The 19410-nt window shown below is 40.0% G+C and overlaps 1 protein-coding gene across 2 annotated transcripts; it reads left to right on the top strand.

The window, feature by feature from the left end:
• The first annotated feature begins 1453 nt into the window (after nt 1–1453).
• On the top strand, nt 1454–19112 carry LOC105213944 (dynein axonemal heavy chain 2). Of its 2 annotated transcripts, none has more exons than XM_011187060.3 (16): nt 1454–1614; nt 1691–2401; nt 2466–3225; nt 5393–6482; nt 6989–7159; nt 7260–7770; nt 7876–8260; nt 8357–8800; nt 9188–12367; nt 12439–12637; nt 12704–15225; nt 15294–16654; nt 16723–16827; nt 16889–17831; nt 17890–18380; nt 18445–19112. In XM_011187060.3, the coding sequence occupies exons 1-16, from the start codon at nt 1518–1520 to the stop codon at nt 18990–18992; spliced, it is 13518 nt and encodes a 4505-aa protein (XP_011185362.1). In that variant the 5' UTR covers nt 1454–1517; the 3' UTR covers nt 18993–19112. The 2 variants fall into 2 exon arrangements, with proteins under 2 accessions (XP_011185362.1, XP_028897275.1); XM_029041442.2 differs by lacking the exon at nt 2466–3225 and adding an exon at nt 3670–3805 and having other exon boundaries at nt 1585–1614; nt 1691–1784.
• Nucleotides 19113–19410: the final 298 nt, after the last annotated feature.

Below are 19410 nucleotides of genomic sequence, written 5' to 3'. Positions count from 1 at the left end.
AAAATTATTGTAATTAACTTGTTGGCATGTTGCCACTGCAATGCTGCACATGCCGCCAAGATGCTCCATGTGCCATAAGTAAACAAACTGTGGGCTTGACTAGACGAAGTAGTGCGGGAGTGTGATATTTTATTCATTGATGATGACACGTCATTGATTACGCTTTATGTTTGTTTACATTATGACATGATTTGATAAATATCGTTGGAAGGTGACGAACATAATTCGAAACACCCTTCATTTAGGTATTTATTAACAACATAATTTACATATGATTTAACGTCTTAATTAAAGGTGTTAACAAACGTTATTTTAAAATTTTGAAGATATAAGTACCCAGTACTATTACAATGCCCGCAGCTGTACATACATATGTTCGTGACTACGTTTCCAAGTAAGTTCTCGCCTTACTGCCTTTCCTAAATAAAAGCGTTGGCGGAACGTTTTTAACGCTCAGCGTTAACGTCGATGCGCCATCCCTAAATAAAAGCGGCAACTTTACGTCAAATATCAAAATATTTACTTGAATTGTTGTTGTGAAATTTTATTGTACAGAGAAACTTCGTTTTTCGCGGCCAACTTTACTTCAGAACGCTCTGTCAAAATAGAAAATTTCAACCGCTCAGCGTCGCCGTCGCGTTAATTCGGTATGCGCCATACAAATTGTATGGGCATACGAATTTTTTGACAGACATTTGCCGCTGACGCTTTTATTTAGGGAAGGCAGTTACTTTTTAAACTATTCTCATATAGGATAGAAAAACCTTAACGCACTCCAATTGCAAAAGATTTTAAATGTTACTTCCTTGCTTTTCTTGAACGTAAAATTATATAGCCTCTGTCATGACATTCGCATTATTGTGTTTTCTAAAACTAAAACCTGGTGCTTTGACATACCATGATCCATTGTCAGAAATTTCCTCAGAAATAGTAAATTATCCGGCAAATGTACCGGACCAAAGTAGACTAAAATATAATCTTAAACGCCTTACATACTGCAAACTCAACCCCCTATACCCGCCCGCTAACGTTCTTTATACCTTCCCAGATCTGTTGTACTCCTTCTGGATGACCGATGACAAGCATTCCCTTTTCCAGACTTTAGACGACCCTTAATATGTTCACTTCAGTCTTCCAAGGTTGCACAACTTCACGAGTAAGTCGGAAGAGTCGTAAGGATTAAATATGGTATCGTAACCACATAATCCATTGAGTTACTGTAAGAACAAGCATTCAAACAATTCATTTCGCAACAAGCAATCAAAATAATCAATAGGCAAACAGCTGTTTGTGTTGCTCTAGGTAACCGATCTAGCAACTTTTATTTATACACTTTGTTTATGAATCGCTTCTAAGCAACATAAACACTTGCAATCCACTTTGCATGAAAAAGTTGCTCATAGGTGCATGGAAACGTTTGTAAATCTGAAAAAATAATTTCAGTAAAAATAATTGAATAATTTCTCATTCAAAAGCAATTTACTTGAGTGAACAGACGTGTTTAACGAGCCATAAATATGGCGCATATAGGAAAAGGACCCGGTAAACCTATAGACAAAGGAGCAGCAGGCGACACGCTTAGCATGTCCAGCGGATCCTCCACAGATGGCCAAGGTAATTCACATATTTTTGAGAAATATACACACGCAATTCGCAATTCGGTTATATCATATGATATACTTCCATACAGAGGCTGCCGACAAAAAGAAAAAGGATCTACTACCCACTACACCAGTTATACCCATACCGGACTATACCGAGGAAGATTTGAATAAGCTTATCATGTATGTTCAGCGCATGACAATGCTATTTGCGTTGGACCATCGTGACTGGTGCGAGGAGACGCTTAATACGATTAGGCGTTGGTTTATGGAAGTTAATTATCCTCTTATGACTATTTTTTATGATCGCAATATACTCAGCGCATGTTTGGGGTTCCCGTTGGCTCCTGTGGCTGACATTTGCTATTATGTCCGCAAGCCAAACCAAATTTTCACCGTCGATGGCTTTCATGATGAGATATATTTCGGTACCATACAAGAGGATGTTGACGGTTGTTTACTCAAAATTATGCAATATGTATATCAGCCAATATTCCGTAACTACAAGGATTGGAATGACAATATTAAGAGTCGCTTCTGTAGAGCAATGGATAAATTTCTATGTTATCTGACGAGTTTGCATTACAAAATGTCCGGTCTTACAGTATTATATGTGCCTTATGTGGTAAAACAGATCTCACGACCAGACGTTCAGCACGATCGTGAGTTCGTTAAAAATCTCGAAGCGATTGTGGTCTATTGGACGACCCAGATTCGTACACTCATAAATGACAAGACACTCGTTGCACAACATGATTTCGTGGTGCCAACCGAAGAGTACGAGTTCTGGCTCTATCGATGTAAGCAGCTAACATTTATGGTACTAAATATCACAACATCTCCAGATTCCCTTATTTATTCCAGTTGAAGTATTACAAGGATTAGACACACAATTGCAACACGAGGACGTACAACAGATTATACACGTTTTACGCAATTCACATTCGGTTTATATAAAGCAAGTGGATGAACTCATCGAAGAATGTCACAATGAAATGGAAGAGGCCAAATCTAATATAAAATATCTCTTTTTGCTCAACGAGCCTTGCTCACACATCGACCAGGCCGAATCACCAGCTGCAGTGCCCGCCCTCATACCACGGATTTTAAACATCATTCGCTACATTTGGTTGAATTCCGAGTTCTATCAGCGGCGAGATCTAATCACAGGTCTATTTCGCAATCTCAGCAATCAAATTATCAAGTTCTGTCTGGATCAGGTAAATGTCGATAAAGTCTTACAGGGAAACTCGCGTTTCGGCATACGTATGGCAAATATGGCAATCGATTGCTGTCTCTCGTACCGAGCCATCTATGATTTAATGTCGAAGGAACATGCTAATCGTAAACCTGAAATTGGTTGGGATTTGGAAAATGCTATGATCTTTAATCATGTGGATGCTTTCATTGAACGTCTTAATGATTTGATTGATATCTGTGAATCGATGATTGTATTCGGTCGATTGGATGAAACCGAGGCAATACCAAAGCCAACTTTTGGCGGCACTAACGGAGAGGAGTTCGAACGCACTGCAGAAGGAGTTGAGAAACAATTTATGGTGTTGCTGGATGCTTTGGAACACGACTCTAAGGAACTTATATTGAATGTGAACAAAAATGAGTGGTGAGTTAGACGACATATATACAAAAGCTTGCAGATATGTACAACTATACAGCTAAAGACCTCTCGGGAATGCCACGCGTACGAGATGTAGCGCAAAAAAAGCCGAGATATGAAGCTAATTGCTTAGAACACATATCATATAGCGGTCCACTATTCCGTATTCGAAATAATGTGCTGAGCCTCAACTTCATGCCACACCACGTTTCGTTTCTTGCGAACATAATAGCAAATTTCAGCCACAGTAACTGATAGAAATGCCACACAAGCGCTACGTATTTTAAATCCTAAAATATCGTCATAAAGGGTTGGTTACCTTTCATGTGTCTAGATTTAATTGTATTGAGAATTCTCTTGCACCAGACACGGTGCGATCCTATTCAAATAGCAAAGTCATGCGCTGCACATAATTTTTTTTCTTATCTATTTTGCTGGGGAAATACTCAGTTTTTAGAGAATTCTTCAAAACGGCAACTTCGATCCCGATCGATTTTAGAAATCTTACAAGACGTGTTTCTATAGAAGAGGCATATAAATACCTTGACTGATGAAACTTTGTGAAAATTTTATATTGACATCGGAGGTAAGATAATTATAAAGCATTATATCGTTAAAAAGAAAGTATGGCAGGGTTATGTTTGGGTGTTACCGAAAAAAATATCACAATTTTATCTATTCCTAACAGGTGCATCGACAGACATACACTTAACCTAAACTAATATATTCAACACCAGAGGCCATTAAACGGAAAATATACCTATATTTACTTCTTGAAGATTTATCACTAATTAACTTATTTTTATACTCTCTCAACAAAGTTGCTAAGAGAGAATTATAGTTTTGTTTACCTAACGGTTGGTTGTAAGTCCTAAAACTTAGCGAGTTAGATATAGGGTTCAAAATGATCAGAATGGCGAGTAGAGTTGGATGTCTGTCTGTCTGCAAGCTGTAACTAGAGTAAATATTGAGATATCTTGCTGAAACTTGAGAAACCACTGCCACGCTAAAAAATGGCGATAACCAAAAACGTATTAAGAGCTAAAACTAGTCAATAAATAGAGTTTAAAAATAAAATTTGGTACAAAGGATCACAACAGGTACGGATATATTTTGATGTACTTTTTTTGTTGGATAGTGGGCGTGGCCCCTTTTGTACATATCTAGTACACTAATAAAGAAAAAGAAAAGAAAAAGAAAATTTTAAATGGGTATGGCTGACTACTTATAGGTCAAAAAGCTTCTCAGAAACTACTCGAACAATTTCAACAAAATTTGTTTCCAACATTTCACTTGGCATCTCAACTCCTACTTCCTATGTCCACTTTACAATGAAAAAGTTAAGCACCAGTGAGTATATCGGAACAAAACGTTGCACAAATACTGTATTACTAGGGTGACATGCCCTTTTCAAGGCCCCAGATATCGAACATACGGATCTCGAAATTTGCGGCTAATTTTTTATTGAAAATATCGGTACATCTCGAAATTAAATTCAAAGGAAATATTTTATCTATAAATTGGGCTAAATCGGGTCAAATCTTCCTGTAGCGATATTTCTTATACGGATTTTCAAACATCCAGTAACTGTATACTGTATATATCGGGTAAAATGTGAGATATCTTAGCAAAATTAAGTAACCGTAAAATCCCGGATATAATCTAGCTTCTAGTGGACTTCATTCCGGTTATGTGGGTCCAATTGTGTGATATCTTAATAAAATTAATTAATCAACTCTGTCTTTACTATCTCTTTAAACCGTTGGGAGAAGTGTAAGACTTCTATTTCCGAACATATTTACTTATCCTTAGTTGATTTCTCTTAAAAACTTAATTTGCTAAAAAAAGTAATATTAAATTAATTTCATTCCAAAATCCTACACATAAAAACCTCTATAGTGTTTCTACAAAACAACTTTTTATTAAACCCCCAAAATGATAAGATTTGAAGAGGTTAGATCTCAGAGCTAGCTATAGAATATAAAACATCAGTTTTAGAGATCTCCTATGTGACTGTATGATGTACATACATACATAGTGTATCATATAGAAGTCTGATAAACACATCAAAATAAGCTAACAGCAAATATATTTTCCATTTTAATACAAAATTTCCATTTTTAATACAAAAATTTAATAGTAAATATACGTTACAAATCATGCTCGATTGCAGGTACGAAGAGGTTCTAAAATATCGGCGCACAGTGCAGAGCTTTGAAGAGACCATTCAACGACTGATGTCTAATGTTTTCCAACGCATCTGCAACATCGAGGAGGGTCTGGAGGTACTCAATGTAACACTATTCTACTCCTATCGCGCTAGCATACGCAAAACTTATCTGCGTCAAGTCAGCGACGTCTGGATAATGTTCGACAAAGAAATGTCTGATACGACGAAAATGCTAATGGAACGTGTGAAGTTACATGAATCTTGGCTGCCATATTATGTTTCGCGCGCCATCGGCTATCGCATTAATCTCGAACGCTTGCAGTGGCTACGCGATCGTCTCAATACCTCCGAATGGATGCCGGTGGTATCTGAAGCGAAAATAGTGCTTGATAAATTTGAAAATCTTAAAAAAGATTATCTGAAAGAGATCAAAAAGGCATTCGATGATTGGGTAAATAATTGCAGTAGCCCCACGCTAGAGAGTCGTTTGGAGCGTACTTTGCTCATACGCAGTAAGGTCAAACGCGGCCTGATGGAATGTAATATGGATCGCTCGATATTGAGCATATGCGAGCAAGCACGACACTTTGACAATCTTGGCTTTCAAATACCACCAACCATACGAAAGGTATACGATCGCTATAGCACACTACAGTTTGTCTATAACAGTGTCTTGACCGTATGTTTGGACTACAATCGCATACTAGCCGCACTCTCCGAGCAAGAGCGTGGTCTCTTTCGTGCGCTAATTCACGCATGCGATCGCAAAATTGCACCTGGTCTATTTAAGCTTACCTGGAGTGGCGAATTAAGTGATGCTTATATCGCCGACTGCGCCAAGCACACCAAAAAACTTCAGGACTCATTGGATATTTATAAACGCGCCAACCGCCAGATCGCGAAGACATGCGAGAAAATCTGCGATACAGCCCTAATAAAGATAGCGCTAAGTGGTGCTGTGGAATTACCAGTGTTTGAGTTGTCTTTGGCAGCCTCCACACGTAAAGCAACCAACATTATTATAGGACACTACGAAACAATTGTGGACTTACTATTTGCGGTATTCACGGAGTTTCAACCTGTTCTGACTGAGGTGAGAGCTTCAGGTTTCATGACTTTTTTAAATTTTCGGCAGATAACTGATATTTCATCCTTTGACCCTTCAAAGAAAATTCGAATTAGAATTTTTTTTCGAAGGTCTGACTTTGAGCTCGTATAGCATCTATTACACTATACGACAAAATCGACTCTTTTTCTGGGCATTGAACTAAAATAATTTTTTCTAGGAGATTAAGTCATAAGTAAATAACTGTATTCGAAGTTAGCATCTAAAATAGAAATATTTGGATTCGAAGTTCGAAAATAAGGACTTTTTAAAAAAATTATAATTAATTACAGACTATAGCAATTAATAAATCCAAAAAATAAAAATTGGTTGGGTTCAATGCTCAATAAAAATTGTACTTTTCCTGACACTTTGTATCATGGGAGTATGTTTGAGATATCCGATCTAGTATTTTTATCGGAATATATAGACTTATTCTGAAATATCAAATATATCTATATCGTATGTATATAACTAATTTTGAATTTTTGCAGATGGAGAGCGAGTGGTATGAGTATATCATACAGTTTGATACTATGCTGAATGCTGCGCTCATGACCTGTGCCCGCAACTCTTTGCTAAATGTGTACAATCTAGTGCGTTCTGAAGGTGACATACTACCATCTCCCATACTTATACTGGAAGCTGATATTGTCAATGGCAAGGTAAGAACAAAATGCAACGCATCTATTTAATATTGAGTATATATATGTATTTATATTTTTATTTTACTTCACTTCTGATTAAACCGCCATCCTGCATTAGATACAACTTACCCCCAATATGAAGGACATCATGCAGCTTTTCTCGGGTATATTCGAGCGTGTTAGCACAAGTCTGGCGATCTTCCCCAGACTCACCGCAAAACTGAAATTGCCAAAGGACTATCAACAACCGTCTTTTTCTACGACTTTTGCTAATGATCTAGAGGCAAAAGAAATTCAGTCATCACTTGAATATGAAGTAAAATATAATGAGGAAGAGATCGAAACATTCTTGATGGGTTGGCGTTATTATCGTGATATTTGGGAAAAAACAGAATTGGAATTCACTAAACACATACTATCCACCGATCAGAAATCGTATATTTTCGAGCAAAGCATTGAGTACTACAGCAGTTTGGCTGATGAGATCGGCATGAAAGATTCCATAGTGAATGTATACTTTATATTGGTTAATCAGAACTTCCTCAAGAACACGCTAATGGATTATATCGAGAAATGGCAGATGTTGAACATAAAACTACTGCTGCGACGTGCCACAACTAAAATTAATGGTGGGTATAAAATGTAGAGTTTGTTTTAAATATAGGCTCAGATATGTTAATTTTGCTACAACCGAAAGATGGGGCTGTTATATAATAAAATTGCTCTCATTTCAGGTGTTTACCGTTATATGCGTAAGAATGGTGATCGCATACAGATTATACCACGTAACCTCAAAGAAGCTCGTGAAGCAACTGAACTATACGAATTTCTATTCAGCGATGCGCCACGTAAACAAGCGGAATTTCCTGCAATGCTGAGTCTATTTAAGCTGCTCGATTACTATCTGGTTGAAATACCCGAAGGCACGCGGAAACTTGTCAATAATCTGGAGACTCAATGGGATGCGTATTTGAAAATCTTATTACATTCTAGTGATATGCTGGAAATGACACGTGAGGAATTCAAAAAGACGTTGCTGAGACAAGCAGAGAAATTTAAGACAGTTATGAAAGAGTTTTTGGCAGATTTCTTGCTGAAATTACCAACCTCCGCACAAACGTAAAAAATACTGCTGATTTCTTTTATATACATATCTTTAACATAACCCTATTTCCTTTCACATCCCCTTATACCACTTATCCTTTTCTCCCATAGCAAACCGAAAATCGCACTCAAATACTTAAGAATTATCGAAAATAAAGTTAGAGATTGTTTCAATTTCGAAAAGAGTTTAACTACCGATTTAAGCACATTCCATATTAATCAACCGGATAATATGGATTTGAAGAAATTAGAGAATGAATTACAAGTTGTTAAAGGGATATGGGAGCTCATACTTGAATGGCAAACAGCCTGGGATGAGTGGCGCAGATCCAATTTCTGGCAAATCAATATTGATGAAATGGAAGATATGGCCATTAATTTGTACAAAGAGTTCAATACCTTAAATAAACGGTATATTGATCGGGATTGGGAGATGTTGCAAGTAACAACTAAAAATGTGGACAGTTTCCGACGTACACTACCCTTAATAACGGCGCTCAAGAATCCTTGCATGCGAAAGCGGCACTGGGATAATGTGCGAGAGACCGTTGGAGTGTAAATAAATATATGCTTATGAAAGTGCAATCCTATTGAAAGGAAGCAAAATTAAGTGAGCCAAATCTCATCTCATAGAATCTAGAGCTTTTAAAAAGAAATGTTTTATTTAAAAAAAAAAACAGCTTTCTCTCATGATTCAATTATAAAAGGTTCTTGCAAGGTCTCCTTTACTTCCAACGTTTCAAGATAGTTTCGTTCGTTCCTTTGGACCTATTATATCACTAAGTTCATTTTTATTTCATGACGCTCTAAACATCAGCCATTTCCCCTTAACTTTTGCTACATCATCTTAGCTGAGATTTAGTTCACTGCAATCCTTTCAATAAGATTGTGCTTTCTTTCTATGAAAGAACTGCCATTTATAGATTTTGGTTTCCAATTTAGGTACTTCGATGAAAACTCGAAAAAATTCACACTAGAACTTATCATTAATCTGGATTTTCAAGCCTATTCTGAAGAGATTCAGGATATCTCAAATGCCGCTACAATGGAACTGCAAATTGAAAATGGTATAAAAAATATTGCAAGCGTTTGGCGCAAGCAATCTTTCGAAATGGCCTTCTACAGAGATGGTATATATCGTATAAAGAATGTAGACGATTGTATGCAGCTACTTGAGGATCACATGGTACAAATATCCGCTATGAAATCCACCCGTTTTGTGGAACCGTTCATGGAAGTTGTCGATTATTGGGAGAAGACCCTCTCATATATAGCAGAAACAATCGAAATGGCATTAAATGTACAGCGACAATGGTTGTACTTAGAGAATATATTTGCTGGCGAGGATATACGTAAGCAATTGCCGAACGAGGCGAAACGTTTTGTCGGCCTAACAGATGAATTTCGTATGATTACTTCGAAAATGTTCAATGCCAAGTCAGCGGTACGGGCCACACATCTTCGTAAACCGCCATTTTTGCTCGATCGTTTCAACAAAATGGACGAACGTTTGGAGCTTATACAACGTGCTCTAGAAATATATTTGGAGTCGAAGCGTCAGTTGTTTCCACGTTTCTATTTCATTTCCAATGATGATTTGTTGGAGATTTTAGGCAATGCTAAGCGACCAGACTTGGTGCAGCCGCATTTGAAGAAACTCTTTGATAATCTGTACAAGCTCGAGTTGAAACGTGTTGGCAAAACTATGAGTCGGTTTCAGGGATTGGGCATGTATGCGGACGATGGTGAATATGTGGAATTCCTCAATGTGTTGTACATAGAAGGTCCCTCCGAGAAATGGTTAAATGTAGTTGAAGATTTCATGTTATCCGTTATGAAAGAGCGGCTCAAGCAAACACGAGCCTCACTGAAGAAGCTTATTAGTAATCGAGAGCAGTGGTTATCACTATGGCCAGGCCAAATGCTGCTCACAACATGTCAGATACAATGGACCACCGAATGCACACGCAGTCTAATCCATTGCAAGATGGTCGATCAGAAAAAACCGCTGCGCAAACTGAAACGCAAACAGAATAAAGTTTTGTTGAAGCTATCGGAATTAAGTCGTAAGGAGCTCACAAAAATTATGCGCCTTAAGGTCAACACGCTGATCACAATTGAAATTCATGGACGAGATGTGATCGATCGCATGTACAAGGTGAACTGCAAAGACGTCGGCCACTTCGAGTGGTTCTCACAACTGCGTTTCTATTGGCATCGTGAATCTGAACTCTGCGTTATTAGACAAACAAATACAGAGCATTGGTATGCTTACGAGTATACCGGCAATTCAGGACGTCTGGTGATAACACCACTCACTGATCGTTGCTACATAACACTGACGACGGCACTGCATTTACATCGCGGTGGCAGTCCTAAAGGCCCAGCTGGTACTGGTAAAACGGAGACTGTTAAAGATTTGGGTAAAGCCTTGGGTATGTGGGTGATTGTCACGAACTGTTCCGAGGGTTTGGATTACAAGAGCATTGGAAAGAACTTCTCTGGGTTGGCACAAACTGGCGCTTGGGGATGTTTTGATGAGTTCAATCGCATCAACATCGAAGTATTGTCTGTAGTAGCACAACAGATTTTATCAATCATGTCTGCCCTCTCCGCCAAACTCACCGAGTTCAACTTTGAGGGTATCGTAATCAAGCTAAGACATACGGTAGGACTCTTCATTACCATGAATCCCGGTTATGCTGGCCGTACCGAGCTACCAGATAATCTAAAATCAATGTTCCGCCCGATAGCTATGATGGTGCCTGATAATGCTATAATAGCTGAAAATTTGCTCTTCTCCGATGGTTTTTCAAACACACGCAGTTTGGCGCGCAAAGTTTTCACACTCTACGAGTTGGCCAAACAGCAACTGTCGAAACAGTATCACTACGATTTCGGTCTGCGTTCAATGGTGGCGCTTTTGCGTTACGCCGGACGAAAGCGTCGTCAACTGCCGAACACCAATGAGGAGGAAATCGTTTATCTGGCTATGCGCGATATGAATGTAGCGCGTTTAACGGCCAACGATTTGCCACTTTTCAATGGCATTATGTCTGATATCTTTCCTGGTGTTACTTTACCCGTTATTGATTATAGTGACTTCAAGATCGCAATTGAAGATGAATTGAAAAGCAACGGTTTACAGCTTATACCTATTGCCATCAAAAAGATTATAGAATTGTATGAAACAAAAAATTCGAGACACTCCTCCATGATTATCGGCAATGCAGGCACCGCGAAATCGGTCACCTGGAAATGCTTGCAAGGTGCTTTTGGACGTATGAACACCAATAAGCATCCCGGTTGGGAGGCGGTCATAGTACATCCAGTTAATCCGAAGGCGCTCAATTTAGCTGAATTGTATGGCGAGTATAATTTGGCGACCGGCGAGTGGTTGGACGGTGTGCTGAGCTCGATTATGCGTGTCATATGCGCCGATGAAGATCTCACACAAAAATGGTTGTTATTTGACGGGCCCGTCGATGCCGTGTGGATTGAGAATATGAATTCGGTTATGGATGATAACAAAATTTTAACTTTAGTAAATAGCGAACGGATCACAATGCCGGCACAGGTTTCGCTCCTATTCGAAGTAGCCGATTTAGCTGTGGCCTCACCAGCTACCGTTTCACGCTGTGGAATGGTCTACAATGATTACAACGACTGGGGTTGGCGTCCGTTTGTTAACTCGTGGTTGGCGCGTCAAAAACTGCCAGAATATGTGAAATTGGTGCGGGAATATTTCGACCAATATTTGGATAAAGTATTAGATTTCAAGCGGCTACGTTGTAAGGAAATTGTCAAAACAAACCAATTGAATGTAGTCATGTCGATGTGCAAACTACTCGAGGCTTTCGCCACAAAGCAGAATGGTATTGTGCCCGGTAATATGGATGTGCTGGAAACAATGAGCAAGCTCTGGTTTCTGTTCTCACTCATTTGGTCTGTCTGTGCAACTGTTGATGAAGATAGCCGCAATCGTGTGGATTCTTTCATAAGAGAAATTGATAGCTCATTTCCAATCAAAGACACGGTTTATGACTATTATGTCGATCCGGCGCATGGCACACTTATGCCTTGGGAGAGCATGCTATCCGACTCGTGGAAGTATGATGAAAAGTAAGTGGGAAGGACTACTTCTTTTTAATTGTTATTTTAATGTTTTTGTTATTCCTTATTTCCTATTTCAGTCTTCCATTTTATAAAATCATTGTACCCACTGTTGATACTGTACGCTATGAATATCTCGTTTCCAAACTACTACAAGAAGAACACCCGGTTATGTTGGTTGGGAATGTGGGTACTGGTAAAACCTCTACGGCGGTCAGCGTTATGGATTCTTGTGATAAGACCAAATATACTGTGCTTTCTATAAACATATCTGCACAGGTAAATGGAAACCATACTTTAAATAACTAGAGATGGAAAATTTTCACTTACAATTTCGTTTCGTAGACAACAGCCGCTGGATTGCAGGAATCGATTGAAAATCGTACCGAGAAACGTACAAAGACCTTCTTTGTGCCAATCGGGGGCAAACGCATGATTTGCTTCATGGACGACTTTAATATGCCCGCAAAGGACACTTACGGCTCACAGCCGCCGCTGGAGCTCATCCGTCAGTGGATAGATTATAAATATTGGTTCAACAGACGCAATCAACAAAAGATCTATGTGCAGAATACGTTGTTAATGGCAGCTATGGGTCCACCCGGTGGTGGACGACAAGTGATATCGCCACGTACGCAAAGTCGTTTCGTGGTAATCAATATGACCTTCCCTACGGAAGCAACCATCATGCGCATCTTTGGCACTATGCTGCAGCAAAAACTAATACCATTCGCCAATGATATACGTGAGGTTGCTTTGAAAATCACCTCCAGCACCATAGACCTATACAATTCTGTAGTTACACGCATGCTACCGACACCAGCGAAGTCTCACTACTTATTCAATTTGCGCGACATATCGAAAATATTTCAGGGTCTACTGCGCGGTCATCACGAGGCACAGACGAAACGCGCAAGCTTTCTACGATTGTGGGTACACGAAGCTTTTCGTGTGTTTAGCGACCGTCTAATCGACGATTTGGATCAGGGCTGGTTCATAAACGAGGTGAATAACATACTCGGCAAGTATATGGAAATCACCTTTCACAGTTTGTGCCCGAACAAAATTGTACCCATATTTGGTGACTTCATGAGCAATCAAGGTTACTACGAGGATTTGGGTTTTGAAGATCTTCGCAAATATATCAACCGTCAAATGGAGGAATACAACAACTTCCCCGGTATGGCGCGCATGAATTTGGTATTCTTCAAGGAAGCTATAGAGCATGTGACGCGCGCTGTACGCGTCATCTCACAGCCGCGTGGTCACGTGCTGAACATCGGCATTGGCGGTTCGGGCCGGCAGGCACTTGTACGCTTGGCTGCTTTTATTTGTGAATTCGGTACTTTTACAATTGAAGTCACAAAGAAGTACAAAACCGTCGAATTCAAAGAGGATTTGAAAAATTTGTACAAAGTGACGGGCATCAAACAACGTGGTACCGTATTCCTTTTCAGTAATGAACAAGTGGCGGAAAGCGCATTCCTAGAAATACTTAATAATATGTTGAGCACTGGAGAAGCAAATCTCTTCAAATCCGATGAATTCGAAGAGTTAAAAACGGAATTGGAGCGACCAGCTAAAAAGGCGGGCATACAGTTCACAACCGAATCGCTCTACAACTTTTTCATGCAAAATGTACGCGAAAATATGCACGTGTCACTAGCTATGAGTCCCATTGGTGAGGACTTTCGCAGTTATATACGCCAGTACCCAGCTCTAATTAATAATACCTCACCGAACTGGTTCCGGCTTTGGCCGCAAGAGGCGCTATTGGAGGTGGCACAGAAGTTTTTAATGGGCTTCCAAATAAATGTTGCAGTACCCGGCAAAGAAGATGAGAAACACAGAGACAGTTTGATTGTTACCACTGAAGACAGGCTGCAGAAAGCTGTTGCTTACGTGTTCTCTGTGATTCATTCTAGTGTGGCACAAATGTCGGTGCAAATGCTAGCGGAAGTAAAACGGCACAATTATGTCACATCACCCAACTATCTGGAACTGGTAAGTGGTTTTAAGGCGCTACTAGAAAGTAAACGCTACGAAGTTTCGTCGAGCGCAAACAAACTACGAAATGGACTCTCGAAAATTCAAGAAACTCAAGAGAAAGTATCAGTAATGTCCGAGGAATTGAAAATCAGCTCGGAACAAGTGAAAGTCTTAGCTAAAGAATGTGAAGAATTTATTGCAATTATTGAAATACAAAAAGCCGAGGCTACAGAACAAAAGGAAAAAGTCGATGCAGAGGCTATAATAATAAGACAAGAAGAAGTTGTTTGTTTAGAGTTAGCGGCAACAGCGCAGGCTGATTTGGACGTCGTTATGCCGATGATTGATGCTGCAATTAAGGCCTTAGATGCGCTAAGTAAGAAGGATGTAGCCGAAGTGAAGTCTTACGGACGTCCGCCAATGAAAATCGAGAAAGTCATGGAAGCCGTATTGATACTGCTGGGAAAAGAACCTACCTGGGAGAACGCCAAGAAAGTGCTCGGCGATGTAAACTTCTTGAATGACTTGAAAAATTTCGATCGTGATCATGTCACCGATAAGACCCTCAAAAGAATTGGATTATACACCAAAAATCCAGAGCTGGAACCCGATAAAGTAGCTATAGTATCTGTGGCCTGCAAATCACTTATGCAGTGGATTATGGCCATCGAGAATTACGCTAAAGTATATCGCATCGTGGCGCCAAAGCAGGAGAAGTTGGACAATGCAATGCGTTCGCTGGCTGAAAAACAGGCAATGTTGGCAGCTGCTATGAAGAAACTAGAAGAACTTAATGCCGCCATAGCTGAACTATATCGTCAATTAAATGAGAAGACAGAGCTACTTAATGAACTGCGAATAAAAGAGGAAAAGTTGAGGTAATATAACTTATATTATAAATCAATAATCTTAGAATATAATGATCGCAATTTTATTTTTTTATTAGAAAACAACTTGAACGCGCCATCATTTTGGTGGAATCTCTGTCAGGCGAACGTGAACGTTGGATTGAGACTGTTGCCTTACTGGATATATCATTCGAAAAACTGCCTGGCGATTGCCTACTATCAACAGCATTCACATCATACCTCGGGCCATTCGATACCAAATATCGTGATATTCTCGTTGAGAAGTGGATCGGCTTGATTGTCTCAAATCAGATTCCCTGTACCGATGAAATGAAAATAACGCTCTTCCTCAGCGATGCCGTGACCATACGCGAGTGGAATATACAAGGTTTGCCGGCCGATGACTTCAGCACAGAGAATGGTGTCATTGTTATGGGAGGACAACGTTGGCCGCTCATTATAGATCCTCAATCGCAAGCGAATACTTGGATCAAAAACTATGAGGCTAATAACGATTTAAAAGTTATTGATTTTTCGCAAACTGACTATCTAAAGTCTTTGGAGCGTGCGATGTCAGCTGGTAACCCGGTATTGTTGCAAAATGTTGGCGAAGCTTTGGATCAAGCAATAAATCCGATTTTACGCAAAAGCTTTACCATGCAGAGTGGACAGAAACTGATCAAGTTCAATGATAAATATATAACCTACAATGATAACTTCAAATTGTACATAACCACCAAAATCACAAATCCACATTATCCACCGGAAATTTCCTCGAAAACGACTATTGTTAACTTTGCTGTGAAGCAAGATGGCTTACAGGCACAACTATTGGGCATCATCGTGCGTAAAGAGAAGCCAGCGCTAGAGGAGCAAAAGGATGAATTGGTATTGACGATCGCACGCAACAAGCGCACACTTATTGATTTGGACAATGAGATCCTGCGTCTTTTGAATGAAAGTCGTGGTTCACTGCTCGAGGATGATGAGCTTTTCGCTACACTGCAAAAATCGCGCCAAACATCTGTGCTTGTAAAGGAATCCCTGGCTACCGCTGAAGTAACCGAGATCGAAATCGATTCCGCGCGTCAAGAATACCAACCGGCAGCCGAACGCGCAGCTATACTCTTCTTCGTACTCATGGATATGTCCAAAATCGATCCGATGTATGAATTCTCACTGGCCGCTTACATTTTACTATTCATACAGTCTATTGAGCGGAGTCCGAAACATCAGATCGTTTTCGAACGTATACAGAATATAAACGATTATCATACCTATTCCGTTTATAAAAATACTTGTCGTGGCCTGTTCGAAATGCATAAACTTCTCTTTTCCATACATATGACGGCCAAGATCTTGGAATGTGCCGGCAAACTAGTCGAAGCGGAATACGATTTTATACTCAAAGGTGGTATCGTACTTGACAAACAAAATCAAGCACCTAATCCAAGTCCAAGTGAGTAACAATTTCCAAAACTCCGTTAGAACAGCATTCCTATGATATAAATTTAATGTTTCTTACAGACTGGATAAGTGAACAGGCTTGGGATAATATAACGGAACTAGACAAAGTCGCAGGCTTTCACGGCATAATAGATTCGTTTGAACAAAATCCGAAATTATGGCAGAGTAAGTATCCAAATCGAAAGTTCTTCTACATTAAACATTTTATCTAAAAACCTTCAAACAGTGTGGTACGCCACCACAACGCCCGAGAGCGAGGACCTCGTCGGTGAGTGGAACGACAAATTAACTGATTTTGAGAAGATCTGTGTCGTTCGTTGTTTACGACCCGATCGTATCTCTTTCTGCCTCACTCAATTCATCATCAATACACTTGGTCCACGCTTTGTGGAACCGCCCGTTTTGGATTTAAAAGCTGCCTTTGACGAATCCATCTCACAAACACCACTTATTTTCGTGCTTTCGCCTGGTGTAGATCCCACACAATCACTCATCACACTAGCCGATCAATGTAGAATGTCTCAACGCATGTTCTCACTCAGTTTGGGGCAAGGTCAAGCACCGGTTGCTACGAAAATGATCATGGATGGTGTACGTGATGGCAACTGGGTATTTTTGGCCAATTGCCATCTTTCCTTAAGTTGGATGCCCACATTGGACAAAATTATTGCCACTATGCAAACAATGAAACTTCATAAACGTTTCCGTTTGTGGTTGAGCTCAAGTCCACATCCCGAGTTTCCTATCTCTATACTACAATCCAGTATAAAAATGACTACAGAACCACCACGTGGCATAAAGGCGAACATGCGTCGTCTATATAATAATATAAACGAACAGAACTTTGAGTCGGTTGATGAAACGGGCAAGTACAAAAAGCTCTTATTCGCTTTGTGCTTTTTCCATACGGTTTTGCTGGAGCGAAAGAAGTTCTTGCAACTTGGTTGGAATGTTATATACAGCTTTAACGATTCTGATTTTGAAGTATCCGATGTACTGTTGGCTTTGTATTTAAATGAGTATGAAGAAACTCCTTGGGGTGCATTGAAATATCTCATTGCTGGCATCAATTATGGCGGGCACGTGACCGACGATTGGGATCGGCGCTTGCTCACTACATATATAAACCAATTCTACTGTGACGCCGCTTTAACTACAAACAAATTTCGGTAAGAAAAATATAAAATTCAGTTACCTTTAGCTGAAGATGATCATACATATTTGCAGCCTATCTTCACTCATAAATTATTTCATACCCGGCGATGGAGACCTGCAATCGTATATTGATCAGATACACCAATTTCCGAACTTTGACAAACCGGAAGCGTTCGGTCAGCATCCCAATGCGGATATCGCTTCATTGATTGGTGAGACGCGTCTGCTTTTTGAGACGCTAATGTCGATGCAAGTGCAGACCACCACTTCGGTAGGCGAGGGTATGGAAACGAAGGTTCTGCGTTTAGCCAAAGACATATTTGCGAGCACTCCAGACGAAATAAATTACGAACAGACCGCCAAGTTAATCGGCATTAATCGTTCGCCACTCGAAGTGGTGCTGCTGCAGGAGATAGAGCGTTACAACTTTCTGCTGAGCAGAATGAAAGTGCATATGCGAGATTTGCAGCGTGGCATAAAAGGACTTGTCGTGATGAGCACCGAACTAGAAGATATTTATCAATCAGTCTATGAAGGTCGTGTACCAGCAGTGTGGCTGAAATGTATGTATATATGCTGGTCAACTTGTCTGAAATACTTCAGCTAATGATGCTCCAACCTTTCCAGCTTACCCGTCCTTAAAACCGCTGGCTGCGTGGTCACGCGATCTCATACTACGCATCGAACACTTCTCACAGTGGGCTAAAACGCTGAAACAACCAATGCTCTTCTGGCTGGCAGCATACACCTTTCCTACTGGTTTCCTTACAGCAGTGCTGCAGACGTCAGCACGCGCCACCCGCACGCCTATCGACGAGCTGTCATGGGACTTCTTTGTATTCATCGAGGATGATGCTCAAGCGGCACGTATAGTACGCGAAGGTGGTGGTGTCTATGTGCGCAATCTCTTTTTGGAAGGTGCCGGTTGGTTACGCAAGTTGCAGTGTCTGCAGGATCCACAACCAATGGAGCTGATATCGCCAATGCCCGTGATACACTTCAAGCCAGTGGAGAATCTTAAAAAGAAAACTCGTGGCGTTTACCAGTGCCCTGCTTACTATTATCCACAGCGCGCGGGTTCCTTCGTTATTGCTGTGGACTTAAAATCCGGTAATGAAAAAGCGGACTACTGGATCAAACGTGGCACTGCTCTCTTACTCAGCCTTAGTGTGTAATCCCCGAGCGGCACTGCTCCACTGTAGCTCAATCCATTCGCTCTAATTAATTTATTGTTATTTTTTATAATTTGTTGGACAACTTCATGCAAATAAAGCCAGATACTTTTAAAATATAAACGATATGTAAGCAAAACATTAGCAGCTTGCACGCGCCACACATGCCTGCACAAAGCGCCACGGTAATTAAGTAATTACTTCTAATTGCGAATAATTATCGAGCGCACGCATTGCAGCGTTACATTAACTGATTGGTTTAAATGCTATGTTGACTTTTTGGCTCTCACTAAATGAGAACTACACCCATACATTAGTACCCTATACGTATGTGTAGTGAGTTGCATCGAAATATTTTGGATATATTAGAAAATTTGGTACAATGGATGGTAAAAAAAATAACATTGATCACGTGTATGTA

Source organism: Zeugodacus cucurbitae, chromosome 5 (genome assembly GCF_028554725.1).
Source record: "Zeugodacus cucurbitae isolate PBARC_wt_2022May chromosome 5, idZeuCucr1.2, whole genome shotgun sequence".
Classification (NCBI taxonomy): domain Eukaryota; kingdom Metazoa; phylum Arthropoda; class Insecta; order Diptera; family Tephritidae; genus Zeugodacus; species Zeugodacus cucurbitae.
This window is presented reverse-complemented; position numbering and strand designations above follow the sequence as displayed.

Bases quoted from the DNA above. Each gene is read 5' to 3' on its own strand.
- LOC105213944 (XM_011187060.3), top strand. From the start codon at position 1,518: ATGGCGCATATAGGAAAAGGACCCGGTAAACCTATAGACAAAGGAGCA. The intron at 7,771-7,875 runs GTGGGTATAAAA...CTCTCATTTCAG, and splicing joins TGCCACAACTAAAATTAATG to GTGTTTACCGTTATATGCGT. The intron at 15,226-15,293 runs GTAATATAACTT...TTTTTTTATTAG, and splicing joins ATAAAAGAGGAAAAGTTGAG to AAAACAACTTGAACGCGCCA.